Source organism: Saccopteryx leptura, chromosome 2 (assembly GCF_036850995.1).
Source record: "Saccopteryx leptura isolate mSacLep1 chromosome 2, mSacLep1_pri_phased_curated, whole genome shotgun sequence".
NCBI classification, from domain to species: domain Eukaryota; kingdom Metazoa; phylum Chordata; class Mammalia; order Chiroptera; family Emballonuridae; genus Saccopteryx; species Saccopteryx leptura.
The window spans coordinates 185,749,813-185,769,161 of NC_089504.1; the positions used below are offsets into that span (position 1 = coordinate 185,749,813).

The window sequence follows — 19,349 nt, forward strand, 5'->3', positions numbered from 1 at the left end:
CTGTCTTTGCTCAAGCAGTGACTTTGGGGTTTCGAATGTGGGTCCTCTGTATCCTAGGCTTACTCTTTTTTTTTTTTTTTTTTTTTTTTTTTTTTTTTTTCATTTTTTCTGAAGCTGGAAACAGGGAGAGACAGTCAGACAGACTCCCGCATGCACCCGACCGGGATCCACCCGGCACGCCCACCAGGGGCGGTGCTCTGCGCCCCAGGGGGCGATGCTCTGCCCATCCTGGGCGTCGCCATATTGCGACCAGAGCCACTCTAGCGCCTGAGGCAGAGGCCACAGAGCCATCCCCAGCGCCCGGGCCATCTTTGCTCCAATGGAGCCTCGGCTGCGGGAGGGGAAGAGAGAGACAGAGAGGAAAGCGCGGCGGAGGGGGTGGAGAAGCAAATGGGCGCTTCTCCTATGTGCCCTGGCCGGGAATCGAACCCGGGTCCTCCGCACGCTAGGCCGACGCTCTACCGCTGAGCCAACCGGCCAGGGCCTCCTAGGCTTACTCTTTATCCACTGTGCCACTGCCTGGTCAGTCACTCGTCCAATATCCTTAACTTTGGACTCCACAGAGTTTTATCTTTATTTTTAGATGAAAATTTAAAAGCCTTAGATTTCCCCAATTGTAACATAAAGCCAACACAAAGGAGAGGAAGACCAAAAAGAGAACCAGACACTCACAGATCTCCAATGAGAGATGATAGTCAATAACATTTTTGTTTTTATTTTATAAAACATGCAGTTTAAAACAAAACTTTAAAAATAGCAAGAAAACAAAACTTGGGAGAGGAACGTGGAGTGGATGGAAGACAGATGCTTCTCAGCTGTCAGCAGGAGTGAAGCCAGCAGCCAAGCTTTGTCTGGGACCTAAAGACCCTTTTGGCAATGATGGTGTTGGCAACAGTGGTTTGCTAGGGCCACTGATTGCATGCTGACTTCCTGGCATCCGTTAAACATCATAGACTAGAACTAAGTATTGAACTACTATTGTCTCCTGTCACTGTCCAGTGCTTCAGTCCTTAGCCAATTAGGAACTGAAAGTTTTGGTTCCAGGATCTTCTTTGCCTGAATATTAATCACCCAGGATATTTATTAAACATACCCAGTATTTATAATCTGGGTCAATTCTAGACTGTGCTGCTGTTCCACTGTTTCACCAAAGGATGAAAAAGGAATCTGGCTGCTAGATGCTTTGCAACAATTCTGCTGCGTTCCAGTTCTAAGAATAGCACCATCTGTAAACCCTGAGCAGGTTCAATGCAGGAAGTAGACAGGGTATAGACAACTTAGGAAGCCATCTCCCAGTTCTGGGGCCACAGAACACTGAAGGGAGAGGCAGTAGTTCATTGGGAGAGGGTGAGGTCAGAGCGCCAGCACCGAGGGAAAAACAGCTGCATCTGTCAAAGACAAAACCAAGAACATTGACTCTTAGGGTGAGTGGAGAAAGAGCACCCGAGATTCTTCTTAGGAAAAATGCAAGAAAAAAGAAAAAAGAGGGCATGGACCTGCCCCAAACATTTTAGAATTAGGCAAGAGTACGTTAGGACCAATGGAGAGTTTCAATAACAGCATCTATTTCATGGATTGCTAGGAGAATTAAGTGCTTTGTAAACATTAAGTGCTTTGCAAATATAAAGTAGGGATGGTTAACTGTTGTTAACAACATCATCATCATTATGGTGGGTATAATCTTCACCTATACAATCAAAACCCACCCAGTCCAGTTTCCTTTGTCCCATCCCAGGCCTTACTCTTGGGACTTGTCTGGCCCTCAGGCTCAGGCACCTTCCAGTCCATTTTTCGGCCCTTCTCGTACAGACCCTTGAGCACTTTGTGGAAGGACTCGGGCTCAGTGCCGTTTTTGCTTAGCTCCAGATACTTTCGGTAGAGCTGAAGGGCTGTGCGAGCATCCTCAATACTGTCATGGGTCTCTCCTTGAATCTTCAGGTCTGGGGGAAGTAGAAGTAGAATAACTTGGGACCTAGCAAAGTAAGGTACATGTCCCCTACTCATAGCCCCAACTTCCCCAAAACAACAAAAATCCTGATTGCCCTGAAAGGAAGAAACCAAACACCATCCCTGATGCACAAAAGGGATACTGAAGCTAATTAAATCCATTAATAACTTCACCAGTAACTGAGGGTCCTCCCTACTCCCCTTTGCCCCTCTAATGCTTTTTTCTGCTCTTAATGAGCACAAGTCCCTTCAAGGCAGAGGAACTCACCGAGAAAGTACCAAGCAAGGAATCGCAGGGAAATCATTCGTTTTCGTGGCATGTGAAACAGATAGACAGTGTCAAGAACTTGGTCCTTGGGTACCTGGCAGGTATAAAAAAATGGGAGGCTGAAGGTAGGGGATCCATAATTATCCTCCAAAAGCATAATGTACACCCTGAGGGGCCCACACCCCAAGAAGACTTAAGCCCTGCTTGGCCTAACTGGTGGTGGTGCAGTGGATAGAGCAGGCGTCCCCAAACTGCAGCCCCCTGAGGCCATTTATCTGGCCCCCACCGCACTACTGGAAGGGGCACCTCTTTCATTGGTGGTCAATGAGAGGAATACTGTATGTGGCGGCCTTCCAACGGCCTGAGGGACAGTGAACTGGCCCCCTGTGTAAAAAGTCTGGGGACCCCTGGGATAGAGTGTTGACCTGGGATACTGAGGTCCCAGGTTCAAACCCCGAAGTCACTGGCTTGAGTGCAGGCTCACCAGTTTGAGTATGGGGTCACTAGCTTGAGCATGGGATCATAGACATGACCCCGTGGTTGCTGGCTTGAAGCCTAAGGTAAATGGATTAAGCCCAAGTTCACTGGCTTGAGCAAGGGGTCACCGGCTCGGCTGGAGCCACCTAATATAGCATGTATGCAAAGCAACCAATGAACAGTTAAAAATGCACAACTACAAGCTGATGCTTCTCATCTCTCTCCCTTCCTTCCTGTCTGTCTCTTTCACAAAAAAAAAAAAAGAAAAGAAAGAAAAAAAACTCTGCCCGAACCATGAGGTTGATGACCCGGAAGTCCTTCTGCAGACCATGACCCACAAACTTGACTCCAATGTCTATGAGAAAACGAAGCTTTAAGTAAGTAGACTTGAGAGTTGTGAGGTGCTTAGAGGAAATCTTGGCATCGAGATCTCCTGGCTTTATCCCTGAGTACTGAGTCAAGTAATCCACCACCTACGAATAGAGAAAAGGACAAGTCTCCCAGGAAGCAAGGTACAATCTACCCCTACCATTCTTCCCTGGGTTCTAGATCACTGTACATAAGTACAGGGTCTCTTACTTGCACTTCCATATCCTTATACCTGCTCCTGGGTAGAGATGTAGTCATCAATGAAAGGGATACCCTCATTGGGTCCCTGGCCCCGAACACAGGTAATCCTAGCTACTGACATCTGGCTTGGTTTGATGGTAGACTTGGTGCCATCACTGCGCAACTCTGCTTCCTCCTACATAAGAAGAGTCAATAAGAAAATCAAAGAAATGCTTATAACTCCTAATATCCCCAGTGTTCTGTTCCAACACCCGACACTTTAGATGTCAGTTACCTCATTAAGGGTGACAAACTCAGCGTCCAAGCCCACCAGGTCCCCAACCTGTGGCATCTCATTCAGCATCAGCGGAATAAAGGTAGTATGTGTTTTCCGCTGCTTCCGTGCTAGTGAGGCTTCAGCCAGCAGGACACTTGCCTCAATAGGGTTCTTGACTGGAAGGGAGAATCCAAAAGACACATTGCTGGGAACAGAGAAGTGACGGAGAAGAGGGAAACCCAGCAGGGTAGCTAACCAGAGACCAGGTATACACTGTGATCCCTCAATAATTAAAGCATATGAGGGCCCTGGCCAGTTGGCTCAGCAGTAGAGCATTGGCCCGACATATGGGCGTCATGGGTTCGATTCTTGGTCAGGGCACACAGAAGTGACCATCTACTTCTCTACCCCTTCCCCTCCTCTTTCTTCCCCTCCCATAGCCACTGCTCAGTTGGAGCAAGTTGGCTCCAGGCACTGCGAATGGCTCCATGGCACTGAGAATGGCTCCATGGCCTTGCCTCAGGCACTGAAATACTATAACTGGGTTGCCAGGCAATGGAGCAATGCCCCAAATGGGCAGAGCATTGCCCACTAGGGGGGTTTGCCAGGTGAATTCCAGTCAGGGTACATGCAAGAGTATGTCTTTCTGCCTCCCTACTTCTCACTTAATTAAAAAGATCACATTAGCCTGACCAGGCGGTGGCGCAGTGGATAGAGCGTCAGACTGGGATGCGGAGGACCCAGGTTTGAGACCCTGAGGTCACCAACTTGAGCACAGGCTCATCTGGCTTCAGCAAAGCTCACCAGCTTGGACCCAAGGTTGCTGGCTTAAGCAAGGGGTTACTCGGTCTGCTGAAGGCCCACGGACAAGGCACATATAAGAAAGCAACCAATGAACAACTAAGGTGTCGCAAAAAAAACCTGATGATTGATGCTTCTCATCTTTCTCCATTCCTGTCTGTCTATCCCCATCTGTCCCTCTCTCTGACTCTCTCTCTGTCTCTGTAAAAAAAAAAAAAAAAAAAAAAAAAAAATCACATTTCTTTCTTTTCTTTTTTTTTGTATTTTCTGAAGTTGGAAACGGGGAGGCAGTCAGACAGACTCCTGCATGTGCCCGACCAGGATCCACCCGGCATGCCCACCAGGAGGCGATGCTCTGCCCATCTGGGGCGATGATCTGTTGCAACCAGAGCCATTCTAGCGCCTGAGGCAGAAGCCACGGAGCCATCCTCAGCGCCCGGGCCAACTTTGCTCCAATGGAGCCTTGGCTGTGGAGGGGAAGAGAGAGACAGAGAGGAAGGAGAGGGGTTAAGGTGGAGAAGCAGATGGGCGCTTCTCCTGTGTGCCCTGGCCGGGAATTGAACCCAGGACTCTTGCACACCAGGCCGATGCTCTACCACTGAGCCAACTGGCCAGGGCCCTAAAAAATCACATTTGATGACCACAGCAGGTAGATGGGCCAGGTAAATAAGAAAATTATCACAAAATGTGATAAGAAAATAAAAGTCAGCCCTGGCCAGTTGGCTTAGCAGTAGAGCATCAGCCCGGTGTGTGAAGGTCTTGGGTTCAATTCCCATTCAGGACACATGGAAGCTACCATCTGCTTCTCCACCTCTCCCCCTTCTCTCTCTCTTCCCCACAGCCATGGCTCTAATGGTTCAAGCAAAGTTGGCCCTGGGTGCTGAGGATGGCTCCATGGCCTTGCCTCAGGCGCAAAAATAGCTCAGTTGCCAAGATACGAAGCAGCAACCCCAGATGGGCAGAGCATTGCCCCAGTAAAGGGCTTGCTGGGTGAATCCCAGTTGGAGTACATGCAGGAGTCTGTCTCTCTGCCTCCCCACCTTTCACTTAATTAAAAAAAAAAGTCAATAGAAAGGAGAGAATAAGATTTTCACTTAGGAATTTGGCTTAGAAAATCCAGAAAAACGCCCTGGCCTGTTGGCTCAGCAGTAGAGCATTGGCCCAGCATGTGGATGTCCTGGGTTCGATTCCCGGTCAGGGCAAACAAGAGAAGTAACCATTTGCTTCTCTCCCCTTCCCTCTCTTCTCCCTCTTCTCCTCCCACAGCCAGTGGCTTGACTAGTTTGAGTGTTGGCCCCAGCTGCTGAAGATAGCTCAGCTGGTCCAAGCATTGGACTTAGTCACCGAGGAGAGTTCAGTTGATTTGTACATAGAGCATTGATCATCAGCCCCAGACAAGGGTTGCCAGGTGGATCCCAGTTGGGGGCATGCAGCAGTCTGTTTCACTATCTCCCCTCCTCATTTAAAAAAAAAAATTTATAAAAATGAAGTTAAAAGAGAAACTAAAAGGCACTTTTGGTGCCTTTGGTTTAAAGGCACCAAAAAGGAGTTCATTCCCAAAAGAAGAAGAGATCTTCACTTAGGGATAACAATGACTGGACTCAAAACTGTAACCTTAGTCACTTTGATCAGACTTTTCCCCATCATTTTTTTCCCACTATACCCTCAGGGTCTCCAACTTCTAAACTTAAGGCTTTATCCCAGGCCAGGTAGCTGAGCTGGTTAGAGCATCATCCCAACATGGCAAGGTTGCGGGTTCAACCCCCAGTCACATACAATAAACCAATACATGCATAAATAAGTGGAACAACAAACGGATGTTTTTCTTTCTCTCTCTCCTTTCCTTTCCCTCTTAAGTCAAAAAATAAATTTGGAAAGACAAGATGGCGATGGAGTAGACGGACGTCACAACTTCCACCTCCCAGAACCAAAGTGGATTACAAACTAATTTTAAGAACCATCATCTGGGAAAAAACCTTCTTTTACACAGACAAAATGAGAAAGCAGAGAAATGCAACACAAATGAATCCAGAGAAATCCCCAGAAAAGGACCTGAATGAGTCAGATATAACCAAATTACCAGATGCAGAGTTTAAAATAACGATTGTTAGGATGCTCAAAGATATCAGAACAACAATAGATGGTCATTATGAACAATAGATGGTCATTATAAATAAAGAGATAGCAAATATAAAAAAGGACATTGAAATAATAAAAAAGAATCAGTCTGAAGTGACATACAATATCAGAAATGAAGAACACAATGGAAGGAATTAAAAGCAGGATGGATGAAGCTGAGAATCGAATCAGTGAGTTAGAGGACAAGATAAATAAAGGCATGGAAGCAGAGCAGAAAAAAGAAAAGAGACTCAAAAAGTCTGAGGAAACTCTAAGAGAGCTCTGTGACAACATGAAGAGAAATAACATCCGCATCATAGGGGTTCCTAAAGAAGAAGAGAAAGAACAAGGGATAGAGACTTTGTTCAAACATATCATAGCTGAAAACTTCCCTCAATTAAGGCAGGAAAACATCTCACAAGTTCAAGAAGCACAGAGAACTCCATGAAAAAGAAATCTATACCAAGACACATCATAATTAAAATACCAAAGCTAAGTGATAAAGAGAAAATAGTAAAAGCTGCTAGAGAAAAAAAGACTATCACCTACAAAGGAGCCCCCATAAGGATGACTTCTGACTTCTCAACAGAAACACTTGAGGCCAGAAGGGAATGGCAAGAAATATTCAAAGTAATGCAAAACAAGAGCCTACAACTAAGACTACTTTATCCAGCAAGGCTATAGTTTATTTTTTTTTTTTTTAATTTTTTTAAAAATTTTTATTTATTTTATTTTTAATTTTTTTTTTTTTTTTACAGGGACAGAGAGAGAGTCAGATAGAAGGATAGACAGGGACAGACAGACAGGAATGGAGAGAGATGAGAAGTATCAATCATCAGTATTTTGTTGCAGCACCATAGTTGTTCATTGATTGTTTTCTAATATGTGCCATGACCGTGGGCCTTCAGTAGATTGAGTAACCCCCTGATCGAGCCAGTGACCTTGGGTCCATGCTAGTGAGCTTTTTGCTCAAGCCAGATGAGCCCACGCTCAAGCTGGCAACCCCAGGGTCTCGAACCTGGGTCCTTCCACATCCCAGTCCGATACTTTATCCACTGCACCAACGCCTGGTCAGGCTATTTTTATTAATTTTTTTACAGGGACAGAGAGAGAGAGAGTCAGAGAGAGGGATAGACTGACAGGAACGGAGAGAGAGATGAGAAGCATCAATCATCAGGGTTTTTTTGTTTGTTTTGTTTTTTCAGGTGTTGACAACTCTTTATTTTTATTTTTTTATTTTTTTTATTTTTCTGAAGTTAGAAATGGGGAGGCAGTCAGACTCCCGCATGCGCCCGACTGAGATCCACCCGGCATGCTCACCAGGGGGCAATGCTCTGCCCATCTGGGGTGATGCTCTGTTGCAACCAGAGCCATTCTAGCACCTGAGGCAGACCACAGAGCCATCCTCAGTGCCCAGGCCAACTTTGCTCCACTGGAGCCTCAGCTGCGGGACGGGAAGAGAGAGAGAGGAAGGAGAGGGGGAAGGGTGGAGAAGCAGATGGGCGCTTCTCCGGGGTGCCCTGGCCAGGAATCGAACACGGGACTCCTGCACGCCAGGCCAACACTCTACCTCTGAGCCAACCGGTCAGGGCCAATCATCAGCTTTTCGTTGCGACACCTTAATTGTTCATTGATTGCCCTCTCATACGTGCCCTGACTGCGGGCTTTCAGCAGACTGAGTAACTCCCTGCTCGAGCCAGCGACCTTGAGTCCAAGCTGGTGAGCCTTTGCTCAAACCAGATGAGCCCACACTCAAGCTGGCAACCTCAGGGTCTCGAACCTGGGTCCTTCCGCATCCCAGTCCGATGCTCTATCCACTGCGCCACCACCTGGTCAGGCGCAAGGCTATCATTTAAAATTGAAGGAGAGGCCCTGGCCAGTTGGCTCAGCGGTAGAGCGTCGGCCTGGCGTACGGGGGACCCGGGTTCGATTCCCGGCCAGGGCACATAGGAGAGGCGCCCATTTGCATCTCCACCACCCCCTCCTTTCTCTCTGTCTCTCTCTTCCCCTCCCGCAGCCAAGGCTCCATTGGAGCAAAGATGGCCCGGGCGCTGGGGATGGCTCCTTGGCCTCTGCACCAGGCGATAGAGTGGCTCTGGTCGCGGCAGAGCGACGCCCCGGAGGGGCAGAGCGTCGCCCCTGGTGGGCATGCCGGGTGGATCCCGGTCGGGTGCATGCGGGAGTCTGTCTGACTGTCTCTCCCCGTTTCCAGCTTCAGAAAAGTACAAAAATAAATAAATAAATAAAATAAAATTGAAGGAGAAATAAAAAGCTTTCCAGACAAAAAAAACTCAAGGAATTCACTACAACCAATCCAAGGCTGCAAGAAATGCTAAGGGGCCTGTTGTAAACAGATCAAAGGAGAAAAAGAATATAGCAAAAAAGGAATACAGTTTTAAAGAATAAAATGGCAATAAAAAATTACATATCAATAATAACCTTAAATGTAAATGGATTAAATGATCCAATCAAAAGACATAGGGTAGCTGCATGGATAAGAAAACAGGACCCATACATATGCTGTCTACAAGAGACACACCTTAAAACAAAAGATGCACATAGACTGAAGATAAAAGGATGGAAAAAAATATTTCATGCAAATGGAAATGAAAAAAAAGCTGGGGTAGCAATACTTATATCAGACAAAATGGACTTTAAAACAAAGACTAGCCCTGGCCGGTTGGCTCAGTGGTAGAGCATCGGCCTGGTGTGCAGAAGTCCTGAGTTCGATTCCCGGCCAGGGCACACAGGAGAAGCGCCCATCTGCTTCTCCACCCCTCCCCCTCTCCTTCCTCTCTGTCTCTCTCTTCCCCTCCCGCAGCCGAGGCTCCACTGGAGCAAAGATGGCCCGGGCGCTGGGGATGGCTCCTTGGCCTCTGCTCCAGGCGCTAGAGTGGCTCTGGTCTCGGCAGAGCGACGCCCCGGAGGGGCAGAGCATCGCCCCCTGGTGGGCAGAGCGTCCGTCCCTGGTGGGCGTGCCGGGTGGATCCCTGTCGGGCGCATGCGGGAGTCTGTCTGACTGTGTTTCCCCGTTTCCAGCTTCAGAAAAATACAAAAAAAATAAATAAATAAAACAAAACAAAAAAAACCCCAAAGACTATAATAAGAGATAAAGAAGGTCACTATATAATGATAAAGGGAGCAATCCAACAGGAAGGTATAACCGTTATAAATATCTACGCACCTAATACAGGAGCACCTAAATATATAAAGCAGACTTTGATGGATTTAAAGGGCGAGATCAACAGCAATACTATAACAGTAGGGGATTTCAATACCCCACTAACATCACTAGATAGATCCTCAAGAAAGAAAATTAGGCCTGACTTGTGGTGGCGTAGTGGGTAGAGCATCGACCTGGAATGCTAAGGTCGCTGGTTCGAAACCCCTGGCTTGCCTGGTCAAGGCACATGTGGGAGTTGATGCTTTCTGCTCCTCCCCCCTTCTCTCTCTCTCTCTCTCTGTGTACCTTCTCTCTAAAATGAATAAATAAAATCTAAAAAAAAAAAAAAAAAAGAAAGAAAATTAACAAAGAAACAGCAGACTTAAAGGACATACTAGATCAACTTGATTTAATAGATATCTTTAAAACCTTTCACCCTAAGGCAGCAGAATATACATTCTTTTCAAGTGCTCTTGGTACATTCTCTAGGATAGACCACATGTTAAGGCACAAAAACGGCCTCAACAAATTTAAGAAGATTGAAATCATATCGAGCACTTTCTCTGATCACAATGGCATGAAACTAGAAATCAACCACAACAGAAAGAATGAAAAATACTCAAACACTTGGAAACTAAATACCATGTTATTAAATAACAAATGGGTTAACAATGAGATCAAAGAAGAAATTAAAAAACTCCTAGAAACAACAATAACGAGTATACATCAACTCAAAATTTATGGGACACAGAAAAAGCAGTCCTGAGAGGGAAGTTCATAGCATTACAGGCATACCTCAAGAAGCTAGAAAAAGCTCAAATAAACAATTTGACCCTGCATCTAAAAGAACTAGAAAAAGAACAGCAAGTAAAGCCCAGAGCTAGTAGAGGGAAGGAAATAATAAAGATCAGAGCAGAAATAAACGACATAGAGGCTAAAGAAACAATACAGAGGATCAATGAAACCAGGAGGTGGTTCTTTGAAAAGGTAAACAAGATCGATGAACCTTTAACCAGTCTCACCAAGAAAAAAAGAGAGAGGACTCAAATAAATAAAATTAGAAATGAGAGTGGAAGCCTGACCTGTGGTGGCGCAGTGGATAAAGCGTCGACCTGGAAATGCTGAGGTCGCCGGTTCGAAACCCTGGGCTTGCCTGGTCAAGGCACATATGGGAGTTGATGCTTCCAGCTCCTCCCCCCTTCTCTCTCTCTGTTTGTTTTTTTGTTTTTTGTATTTTTCTGAAGCTGGAAACGGGGAGAGACAGTCAGACAGACTCCCGCATGCGCCCGACCAGGATCCACCCGGCACGCCCAGCAGGGGCGACGCTCTGCCCACCAGGGGGCGATGCTCTGCCCCTCTGGGGCATTGCTCTGCCGCGACCAGAGCCACTCTAGCGCCTGGTGCAGAGGCCAAGGAGCCATCTCCAGCGCACGGGCCATCCTCGCTCCAATGAAGCCCTGGCTGCGGGAGGGGAAGAGAGAGACAGAGAGGAAGGAGCGGGGGGGTGGTGGTGGAGAAGCAAATGGGTGCTTCTCCTATGTGCCCTGGCCGGGAATCGAACCCAGGACTTCTGCACGCCAGGCCGACGCTCTACCGCTGAGCCAACTGGCCAGGGCCCCTTCTCTCTCTCTGTCTCTCTCTCCTCTCTCTCCCTCTCTGTCTCTCTCTCCTCTCTAAAAATGAATAAATAAAAAATTTAAAAAAAAGAGAAAAAAGAAATGAGAGTGGAGAAATAACAACTGACACAACAGAAATACAAAATATTGTAAGAAAATACTATGAAGAACTGTATGCCAAAAAACTAGACAACCTAGATGAAATGGACAAATTCCTTGAAACATATAATCTTCCAAAAAATAATCTGGAAGAATCAGAAAACCTAAACAGACCAATAACAACAAATGAGATCGAAGCAGTTATCAAAAAACTCCCAAAAAAGAAAAATCCTGGGCCTGATGGCTTCCCAAGTGAATTCTACCAAATATTCAAAGAAGAACTAACTCCTATCCTTCTCAAGCTATTTCAAAAAATTCAAGAGGAAGGAAGACTTCCAAGCTCCTTTTATGAGGCGAGCATAATTCTGATTCCAAAAACAGGCAAAGACAACACAAAGAAAGAAAATTATAGGCCAATATCCATGATAAATATAGATGCTAAAATCCTCAAAAAAATATTAGCAAACCGGATCCTGCAACATATGAAAAAAATCATACACCATGATCAAGTGGGATTTATTCTTGGGAGGCAAGGCTGGTACAATATTCGCAAATCAATCAATGTGATTCATCACATAAACAAAAGGAAGGAGAAAAACCACATGATAATTTCAATAGATGTAGAAAAAGCATTTGATAAAATCTAGCACCTATTCATGATCAAAACTCTTAGCAAAGGGGGAATACAGGGAACATACCTAACATGATAAAGGCCATCTATGACAAACCCACAGCCAACATCATACTCAATGGGAAAAATTTAAAAGCAATCCCCTTAACATCAGGAACAAGGCAGGGGTGCCCCCTTTCACCACTCTTATTCAACATAGTTCTGGAAGTCCTAGCCACAGCAATCAGACAAGAAAAAGAAATAAAAGGCATCCATATTGGAAAAGAAGAAGTAAAACTATCATTATTTGCAGATGATATGATATTGTATATAGAAAACCTTAAAGTCTCAGTCAAAAAAACTACTAGATCTGATAAATGAATTCAGCAAGGTGGCAGGATATAAAATTAATACTCAGAAATCAGAGGCATTTTTATATGCTAACAATGAACTGTCAGAGAAATTAAGGAAGCAATCCCCTTTACCATTGCAACCAAAAGAATAAAGTACCTAGGAATAAATTTAACCAAGGAGATTAAAGACTTGTACTCAGAAAATTATAAAACATTGATAAAAGAAATCAGGGAAGATACAAACAAGTGGAAGCATATGCCGTGCTCATGGTTAGGAAGTCTTCTTCATTAAAATGGTTAGGAAGTAACATCATTAAAATGTCTATATTACCCAAAGCAATTTATAAATTCAATGCAATACCGATTAAAATACCAATGACTTACTTCAAAGATATAGAACACATATTCCAAAACTTTATTTGGAACCAAAAGAGAATACGAATAGCCTGAGCAATCTTGAGAAGGAAGAATAAAGTGGGAGGTATCACACTTCCGGATATCAAGTTATACTACAAGGCCATTGTACTCAAAACAGCCTGGGGCCCTGGCTGGTTGGCTCAGTGGTAGAGTGTTGGCCTGGCGTGCAGGAGTCCCGAGTTCGATTCCCAGCCAGGGCACACAGGAGAGGCGCCCATCTGCTTCTCCACCCCTCCCCCTCTCCTTCCTCTCTGTCTCTCTCTTCTCCTCCCGCAGTCTAGGCTCCATTGGAGCAAAGTTGGCCCAGGAGCTGATGATGGCTCCAAGGCCTCTGCCTCAGGCGCTAGAATGGCTCTGGTTGCAGCAGAGCAACGCCCCAGATGGGCAGAGCATCGCCCCCTGGTGGGCATGCTGGGTGGATCCCAGTCGGGCGCATGCAGGAATCTGACTGCCTCCCCGTTTCCAACTTCGGAAAAATACACAAAAAACCCCCAGCCTGGTACTGGCATAAGAACAGGCATATAGATCAATGGAACAGAACAGAGAACCCAGAAATAAACCCACAGCTCTATGGACAACTGATATTTGACAAAGGAGGTAAGAGCATACAATGGAGTAAAGATAGCCTCTTTAATAAATGGTGTTGGGAAAATTGGACAGCTACCTGCAAAAAAATGAAACTAGACCACCAACTTACACCAGTCACAAAAATAAACTCAAAATGGATAAAAGACTTAAATGTAAGCCATGAAACCATATGTATCTTAGAAGAAAACATAGGCAATAAACTCTCTGACATCTCTCGCAGCAATATATTTGCCGATTTATCTCCACGGGCAAGTGAAATAAAAGGATAAACAAATGGGACTATATCAAACTAAAAAGCTTCTGCACAGCTAAAGACAATAAGAACAGAATAAAAAGATAAACTACACAATGGGAGAATATATTTGACAATACGTTTGATAAGGGGTTAATAAGCAACATTTATAAAGAACTTGTAAAACTCAATACCAGGAAGACAAACAATCCAATCAAAAAATGGGCGAAAGAAATGAATAGTCACTTCTCCAAAGAGGACATACAGATGGCCAATAGGCATATGCAAAAATGCTCAACATCACTAATCATTAGAGAAATACAAATTAAAACCACAATGAGATATCACCTCACACCAGCTAGAATGGCGCTCATCAACAAAATAACACAGAATAAGTGCTGGCGAGGATGTGGAGAAAAGGGAACCCTCCTGCACTGCTGGTGGGAATGCAGACTGGTGCAGCCACTGTGGAAAACAGTATGGAGATTCCTCAAGAAATTAAAAATCGAACTGCCTTTTGACCCAGCTATATACCACTTTTAGGAATATACCCCAAGAACACCATAGCACTATTTGAAAAGAAGAAATGCATCCCCATGTTTATGGCAGCATTGTTCACAATAGCGAACATCTGGAAACAGCCCAAGTGTCCGTCAGTGGACAAGTGGATTAAAAATCTTTGGTACATATATACTATGGAATACTACTCAGCCATAAGAAATGATGACATTGGATCATTTACAACAACATGGATGAACCTTGAAAACATTATACTGAGCGAAATAAGTAAATCAGAAAAAACTAAGAACTGTATGATTCCATACAGAAGTGAGTGGGACATAAAAATGAGACTCAGAGGCATGGACAAGAGTGTGGGGGTTCCGGGGTGGGGGGGAGGAGAGGGACGGTGTTGGGGGAAGGGAGGGGCACAAAGAAAACCAGTTAGAAGGTGACGGAAGACAACTGGACTTTGGGTGATGGGAATGCAGCATAATCAAATGTCAAAATAACCTAGAGATGTTTTCTCTGAACATATGTACCCTGATTTATCAATGTCACGCCATTAAAATTAATTTTAAAAAAATAAAAATAAAAAATAATTTGCCCTCTTCCTAAAAAATAAATAAATAAATAAATTTAAGAAGTTTTTAAATTTTAAAAAAAGTAAATTTAAAGCCTTATGAGCAGGAATCTCTAGTATCCTTGGGAATATATATATATTTAACCGAGAGGCAGAAGGCAGGAAGGCAGAGACAGACTCTCACATGCGCCCTCACCAGGATCCACCTGACAAGCTCCCTACAGGGCAACGCCCTGCCCTTTTGGGGCAGCTCTGTTGCTCAGCAACCAAGCTATTTCAGTGTCTGAGGCGAGGCCATGGAGCCATCCTCAGCACCTGGGGCCAAATTGCTTGAACCATTCTAGCAATAGCTGTGGGGGGGGTAGGGAGGGAGAGAGATAGACAGACAGACAAACACACACACACACACACACACACACACACACACACACACACACACAGAAACGGGGAAGGAGAGGGGTAAAGAAGCAGATGGTGGCTTCACCTGTGTGCCCTGACTTGGAATTGAACCCGGGACTTCCACATGCTGGGTTGACACTCTATTGCTAAGCCAAACGGCTAGGGCCATCCCTGGAAATATTAATACTGATCACAGATCCTAATCTTTTTTTTTAAGATTTTATTTACCTTTTTTTTTTATTTATTTTTATTTATTTTTATTTTTTTTACAGAGACAGTGAGTGAGTCAGAGAGAGGGATAGACAGGGAAGGAAAGAGATGAGAAGCATCAATCATTAGTTTTTCATTGTGCATTGCAACACCTTAGTTATTCATTGATTGCTTTCTCATATGTGCCTTGACCATGGGCCTTCAGCAAACCGAGTAACCCCTTGCTGGAGCCAGTGACCTTGGGTTCAAGCTGGTGGACTTTTTCTCAAACCAGATGAGCCCACACTCAAGCTGGCGACCTCGGGGTCTCGAACCCAGGTCTTCTGCATCCCAGTCCGACGCTCTATCTACTGCGCCACCACCTACCTGGTCAGGCTTTTGTTTTATTTTTAAAATTTTATTTATTCATTTTTAGAGAGGAGAGAGAGAGGGGGAGAGACAGAGAGAGAGAAGGGGGGAGGAGCTGGAAGCATCAACTCCCATATGTGCCTTGACCAGGCAAGCCCAGGGTTTTGAACCAGCGACCTCAGCATTTCCAGGTCGACGCTTTATCCACTGCGCCACCACAGGTCAGGCCATATTTACCATTTTTAGAGAGGAGAAAATGAGAGATAAGGGAGAAGGGGGGAGGAGCAGGAAGTATCAACTTTCACATGTGCCTTGACCAGGTAAGCCCAGGGTTTTGAACTGGTGACCTCAGCATTCTAGGTCGACGCTTTATGCACTGCACCACCACAGGCCAGGCTTTTTAATTTTTTAAGAATATGTTTATTGCCTGACCAGGCGGTGGAGCAGTGGATAGAGTGTTGGACTGGGATGCCGAGGACCCAGGTTCGAGACCCCGAGGTCGCCAGCTTGAGCGCGGGCTCATCTGGTTTGAGCAAAGCTCACTAGCTTGGACCCAAGGTCGCTGGCTCGAGCAAGGAGTCACTCGGTCTGCTGAAGGCCCACGTTCAAGGCACATATGAGAAAGCAATCAATGAACAACTGAGGTGTTGCAATGAAAAACTAATGATTGATGCTTCTCATCTCTCTTTGTTCCTGTCTGTCTGTCCCTATCTATCCCTCTCTCTGACTCTCTGTCTGTCTCTGAAAAAAAAAAAAGAATACATTTATTCAAGCTGGAGACAGTGAAACAGGAAGGCCTTTGGATAAAGAAAGCAATGGGAAAGAGCCTTGGCAGGGCTGCTTTGGTTCCCCAGAAACATCATTGGGAAAGAAGTGAGCCAAGGTGGGGCTGTCAGCTCACTGGTGAGTCAGTGAAAGGGGGCCTTGGGGACAGGTTCAGGGGGTTAGCCAAGGATGAGCTGCTGCTGCCCATTGCTCCCCTGGTGTAAGTCTCATGGGGTTCCTAAGAGATTAGGAGATGCACGCTTGAGAGGGAAGAAGAGGGTGAAGGGAAAGGCACGGTATGCTCCCTGGAGGGAGACACCCAGATTCTAATAGAAGTATCAACTTATACTTGCTTCAGTTTAGTTGTTCATTGCTTGCTTGTTGCTCCTCCTATGTGCCTTGATTGGGGAAGGGTTTGAATCGGTGACCTCAGCATTCCAGGTCAATGTTTTATCCACTGCGCCACCACAGGTCAAGCCAGATCCTAATCTTAAGTTATTTCTCAAATCTCTTCTGAAGAACAATCTAAACTGCCCATACCTTCGGACTACTTTTTTTTTTTTTTTTTTAGAAAGCAGAGAGATAGAGAGAGAGAGAGAGAGAGAGAGAGAGAGAGAGAAGGGCAGGGGAAGGACAAGGAAGCATCAACTCCTGTATGCGCCTTGACCAGGAAAGCCCAGGGTATCAAACCGGTGACCTCAGGATTCCAGGTTGACACTTTATCCACTGTGCCACCACAGGTCAGTCTGGTCTACTCTTATATCACTTACTGTTCAGGCTGTATTTGGAATTAAGATTTCTTTTGATGTAATAAAGGATAGCAGGCACTTTCCAATTCATGTCAAACTGCACAGCTTCATGCTGTAAGAGAAAAAGCAGTTATATGTATATGCCCTTTTCCCAAGTCAGACAGAAGATAGGACCTAGGTACTGTTTTTAGCTCTGTTAATGGCTTTTTATTCTTGAGAACCCACCCTTTTCTCCTGAATTTGTCTCACATTCTCTAGGGCAATAAGGATGAGGATGCTTGGAAAGGGGGAGATAAAAAAGGGAATGCACACCCTGGCCAGTTGGCTCAGTGGTAGAGCATCGGCCTGGCGTGCAGGAGTCCCGGGTTCAATTCCCGGCCAGGGCACACAGGAGAAGCGCCCATCTGCTTCTCCACCCGTCCCCCTCTCCTTCTTCTCTCTCTCTCTCTCTTCCCCTCCCACAGCCAAGGCTCCATTAGAGCAAAGTTGGCCCGGGCGCTGAGGATGGCTCCATGGCCTCTGCGTCAGGCGCTAGAATGGCTCTGGTTGTAGTGGAGCAATGCCCCAGATGGGCAGAGCATCGCCCCCTGGTGGGCATGCCCAGTGGATCCCGGTCGGGCGCATGCAGGAGTCTGTCTGACTGCCTCCCCATTTCCAGCTTCGGAAAAATACAAAAAAAAAAAAAGAAAAGAAAAGAAAAAGGGAATGCAATGTGTTACAACTAACCTTATCAATAGGTTCAATAAGAAAGTCATTGAACAGATACCACTGCTGGTGGGTAACGCCCTATGGAAATAAAGAAAAAGACTGATGACAAAGAGATGGCTGGACTACTCTGGCTCAGACTGAAGATAAGGACAGATCTGGGATTCCATTCTGCCACCACCAGAACTGTCCCTGCCCTCTATTACCTCACTTACCTCCTTGCGTTGGTGGTAGGTCTCTCCAACTTTGATGTGAGCCACCAGGCTGCTCCCTGTGCGTGAGTCCAGGATGTGTACCACAGTAGCCATCAGGTCATACACATAGACACCATGCTCCTCGTCTGCCCTGGCTGGGCCCCACTGTCAGGGGGGGTACCCAGGCTGCTAAGCTACGTTTAAGGATAGGGAAGGAAGGGGAATGGGGATAGAGGACAGGGAGTTTGGGGTATGGATGGGATACCAGGGTGGGATATCTCTATCCTAGCCCATCTATGACTCCCAACAGTGAACTGAGTGATTGTGGAAAAGCCTACAACTGGTAAAAAGAAATCAGCCTTCTTCCCTTTCTTTCCCCTATACTAAGTTCCACCTTACCCCTGCCCTGCTTATACCCCATTCCTCTCTCCCTTATTCCCCTCCTCTTCCCAATTTTCCAACAACCTGCATCTCATCCTCATCAGTCCAATTGCAAACATCCAGTCCTTTGTTCTTGGTCATTGTCATGCGAATAGAGAAAGGAAGCCAGACATTCTTCAACTCCTCAATGGAAGGACACATCAGCATGCCCTCTGGACTCCCTAGTTCCTTCCTATCAGGACAGGAGAATTGGAAATTTGTTCTGAGATCTAGCCAGTGACAGGAGTAGCCACTGGGTAGTTCAGTACTTTGATGAATCCCAAGACAGTGCCTACCAATCAGCCAAAGCAAACTCCTTGTTCTTGGGGACTTCCCCACTGTGCTTCTTTAATACCATCTTGAAGGCAACCTGAACACAAAAAAGAAAATACCTGATTCCTCAGGAATACTAATCACATATGGAAGTCAAAAGAGGCAGAAAACTAAAAAGTACTAAGACCTCATTTCCAGCTCTAGTCCTTACCTCAGCCTGCATTCTCCAGAAATCAGCTTCTTTCAAGCTGTTCACTTCACAATTGATGACAAGAATATCTGGCAGATGACAGATGTTGCGTGTCTGAATCTGAGAAGATAAAGCAGGAAGGCCACAGAAAGAGAAACATGGCCAGGATCAGTACAACTTGGGTCTGCACTCCCTACAGAGCCCTGGATGGCAGTGCTCACCTAGTCAGCCCCAGATGACACCATGGTCGAGTCCCTAACATGGCAGGACTCTAGTCCAGTGCAAGATCCCACTCACCGTGGGTTGGTACTTTTCACAGTTGTCACACCAGGCCTGCGTATTCTGCTCCAGGCAGATGCTTCGCTTCAGCACCTGAGCAAAGTCACAGCTCTTCCCAGTTTTATCTGTGGGGAAACTGAATACTTCACTTCAGATTCCCCTTCTACCCACTGTTAGTGTTAGCCACCCAGCACCCCTCCATGATATTACAGGATATTGGG

General features: G+C 45.7%; 1 protein-coding gene across 3 annotated transcripts in view; it reads right to left on the reverse strand.

Moving 5' to 3' along the window:
• Positions 1–677: 677 nt before the first annotated feature.
• Positions 678–19,349, reverse strand: part of PAN2 (poly(A) specific ribonuclease subunit PAN2) — a 31,349-nt gene continuing 12,677 nt past the window's right edge. For all 3 annotated transcript variants that reach the window (XM_066369776.1, XM_066369775.1, XM_066369777.1), the window contains 13 exons: positions 19,147–19,253; positions 18,871–18,969; positions 18,683–18,756; positions 18,432–18,579; positions 17,988–18,131; positions 17,794–17,853; positions 17,089–17,179; positions 3,537–3,694; positions 3,294–3,437; positions 2,986–3,165; positions 2,216–2,309; positions 1,743–1,940; positions 678–1,388 (listed from right to left, as the gene is read on the reverse strand). In XM_066369776.1, the coding sequence (XP_066225873.1) occupies positions 1,354–1,388; positions 1,743–1,940; positions 2,216–2,309; positions 2,986–3,165; positions 3,294–3,437; positions 3,537–3,694; positions 17,089–17,179; positions 17,794–17,853; positions 17,988–18,131; positions 18,432–18,579; positions 18,683–18,756; positions 18,871–18,969; positions 19,147–19,253 (1,532 nt within the window). In that variant the 3' untranslated portion in view covers positions 678–1,353. The remainder of the gene's footprint in view (positions 1,389–1,742; positions 1,941–2,215; positions 2,310–2,985; positions 3,166–3,293; positions 3,438–3,536; positions 3,695–17,088; positions 17,180–17,793; positions 17,854–17,987; positions 18,132–18,431; positions 18,580–18,682; positions 18,757–18,870; positions 18,970–19,146; positions 19,254–19,349) is intronic.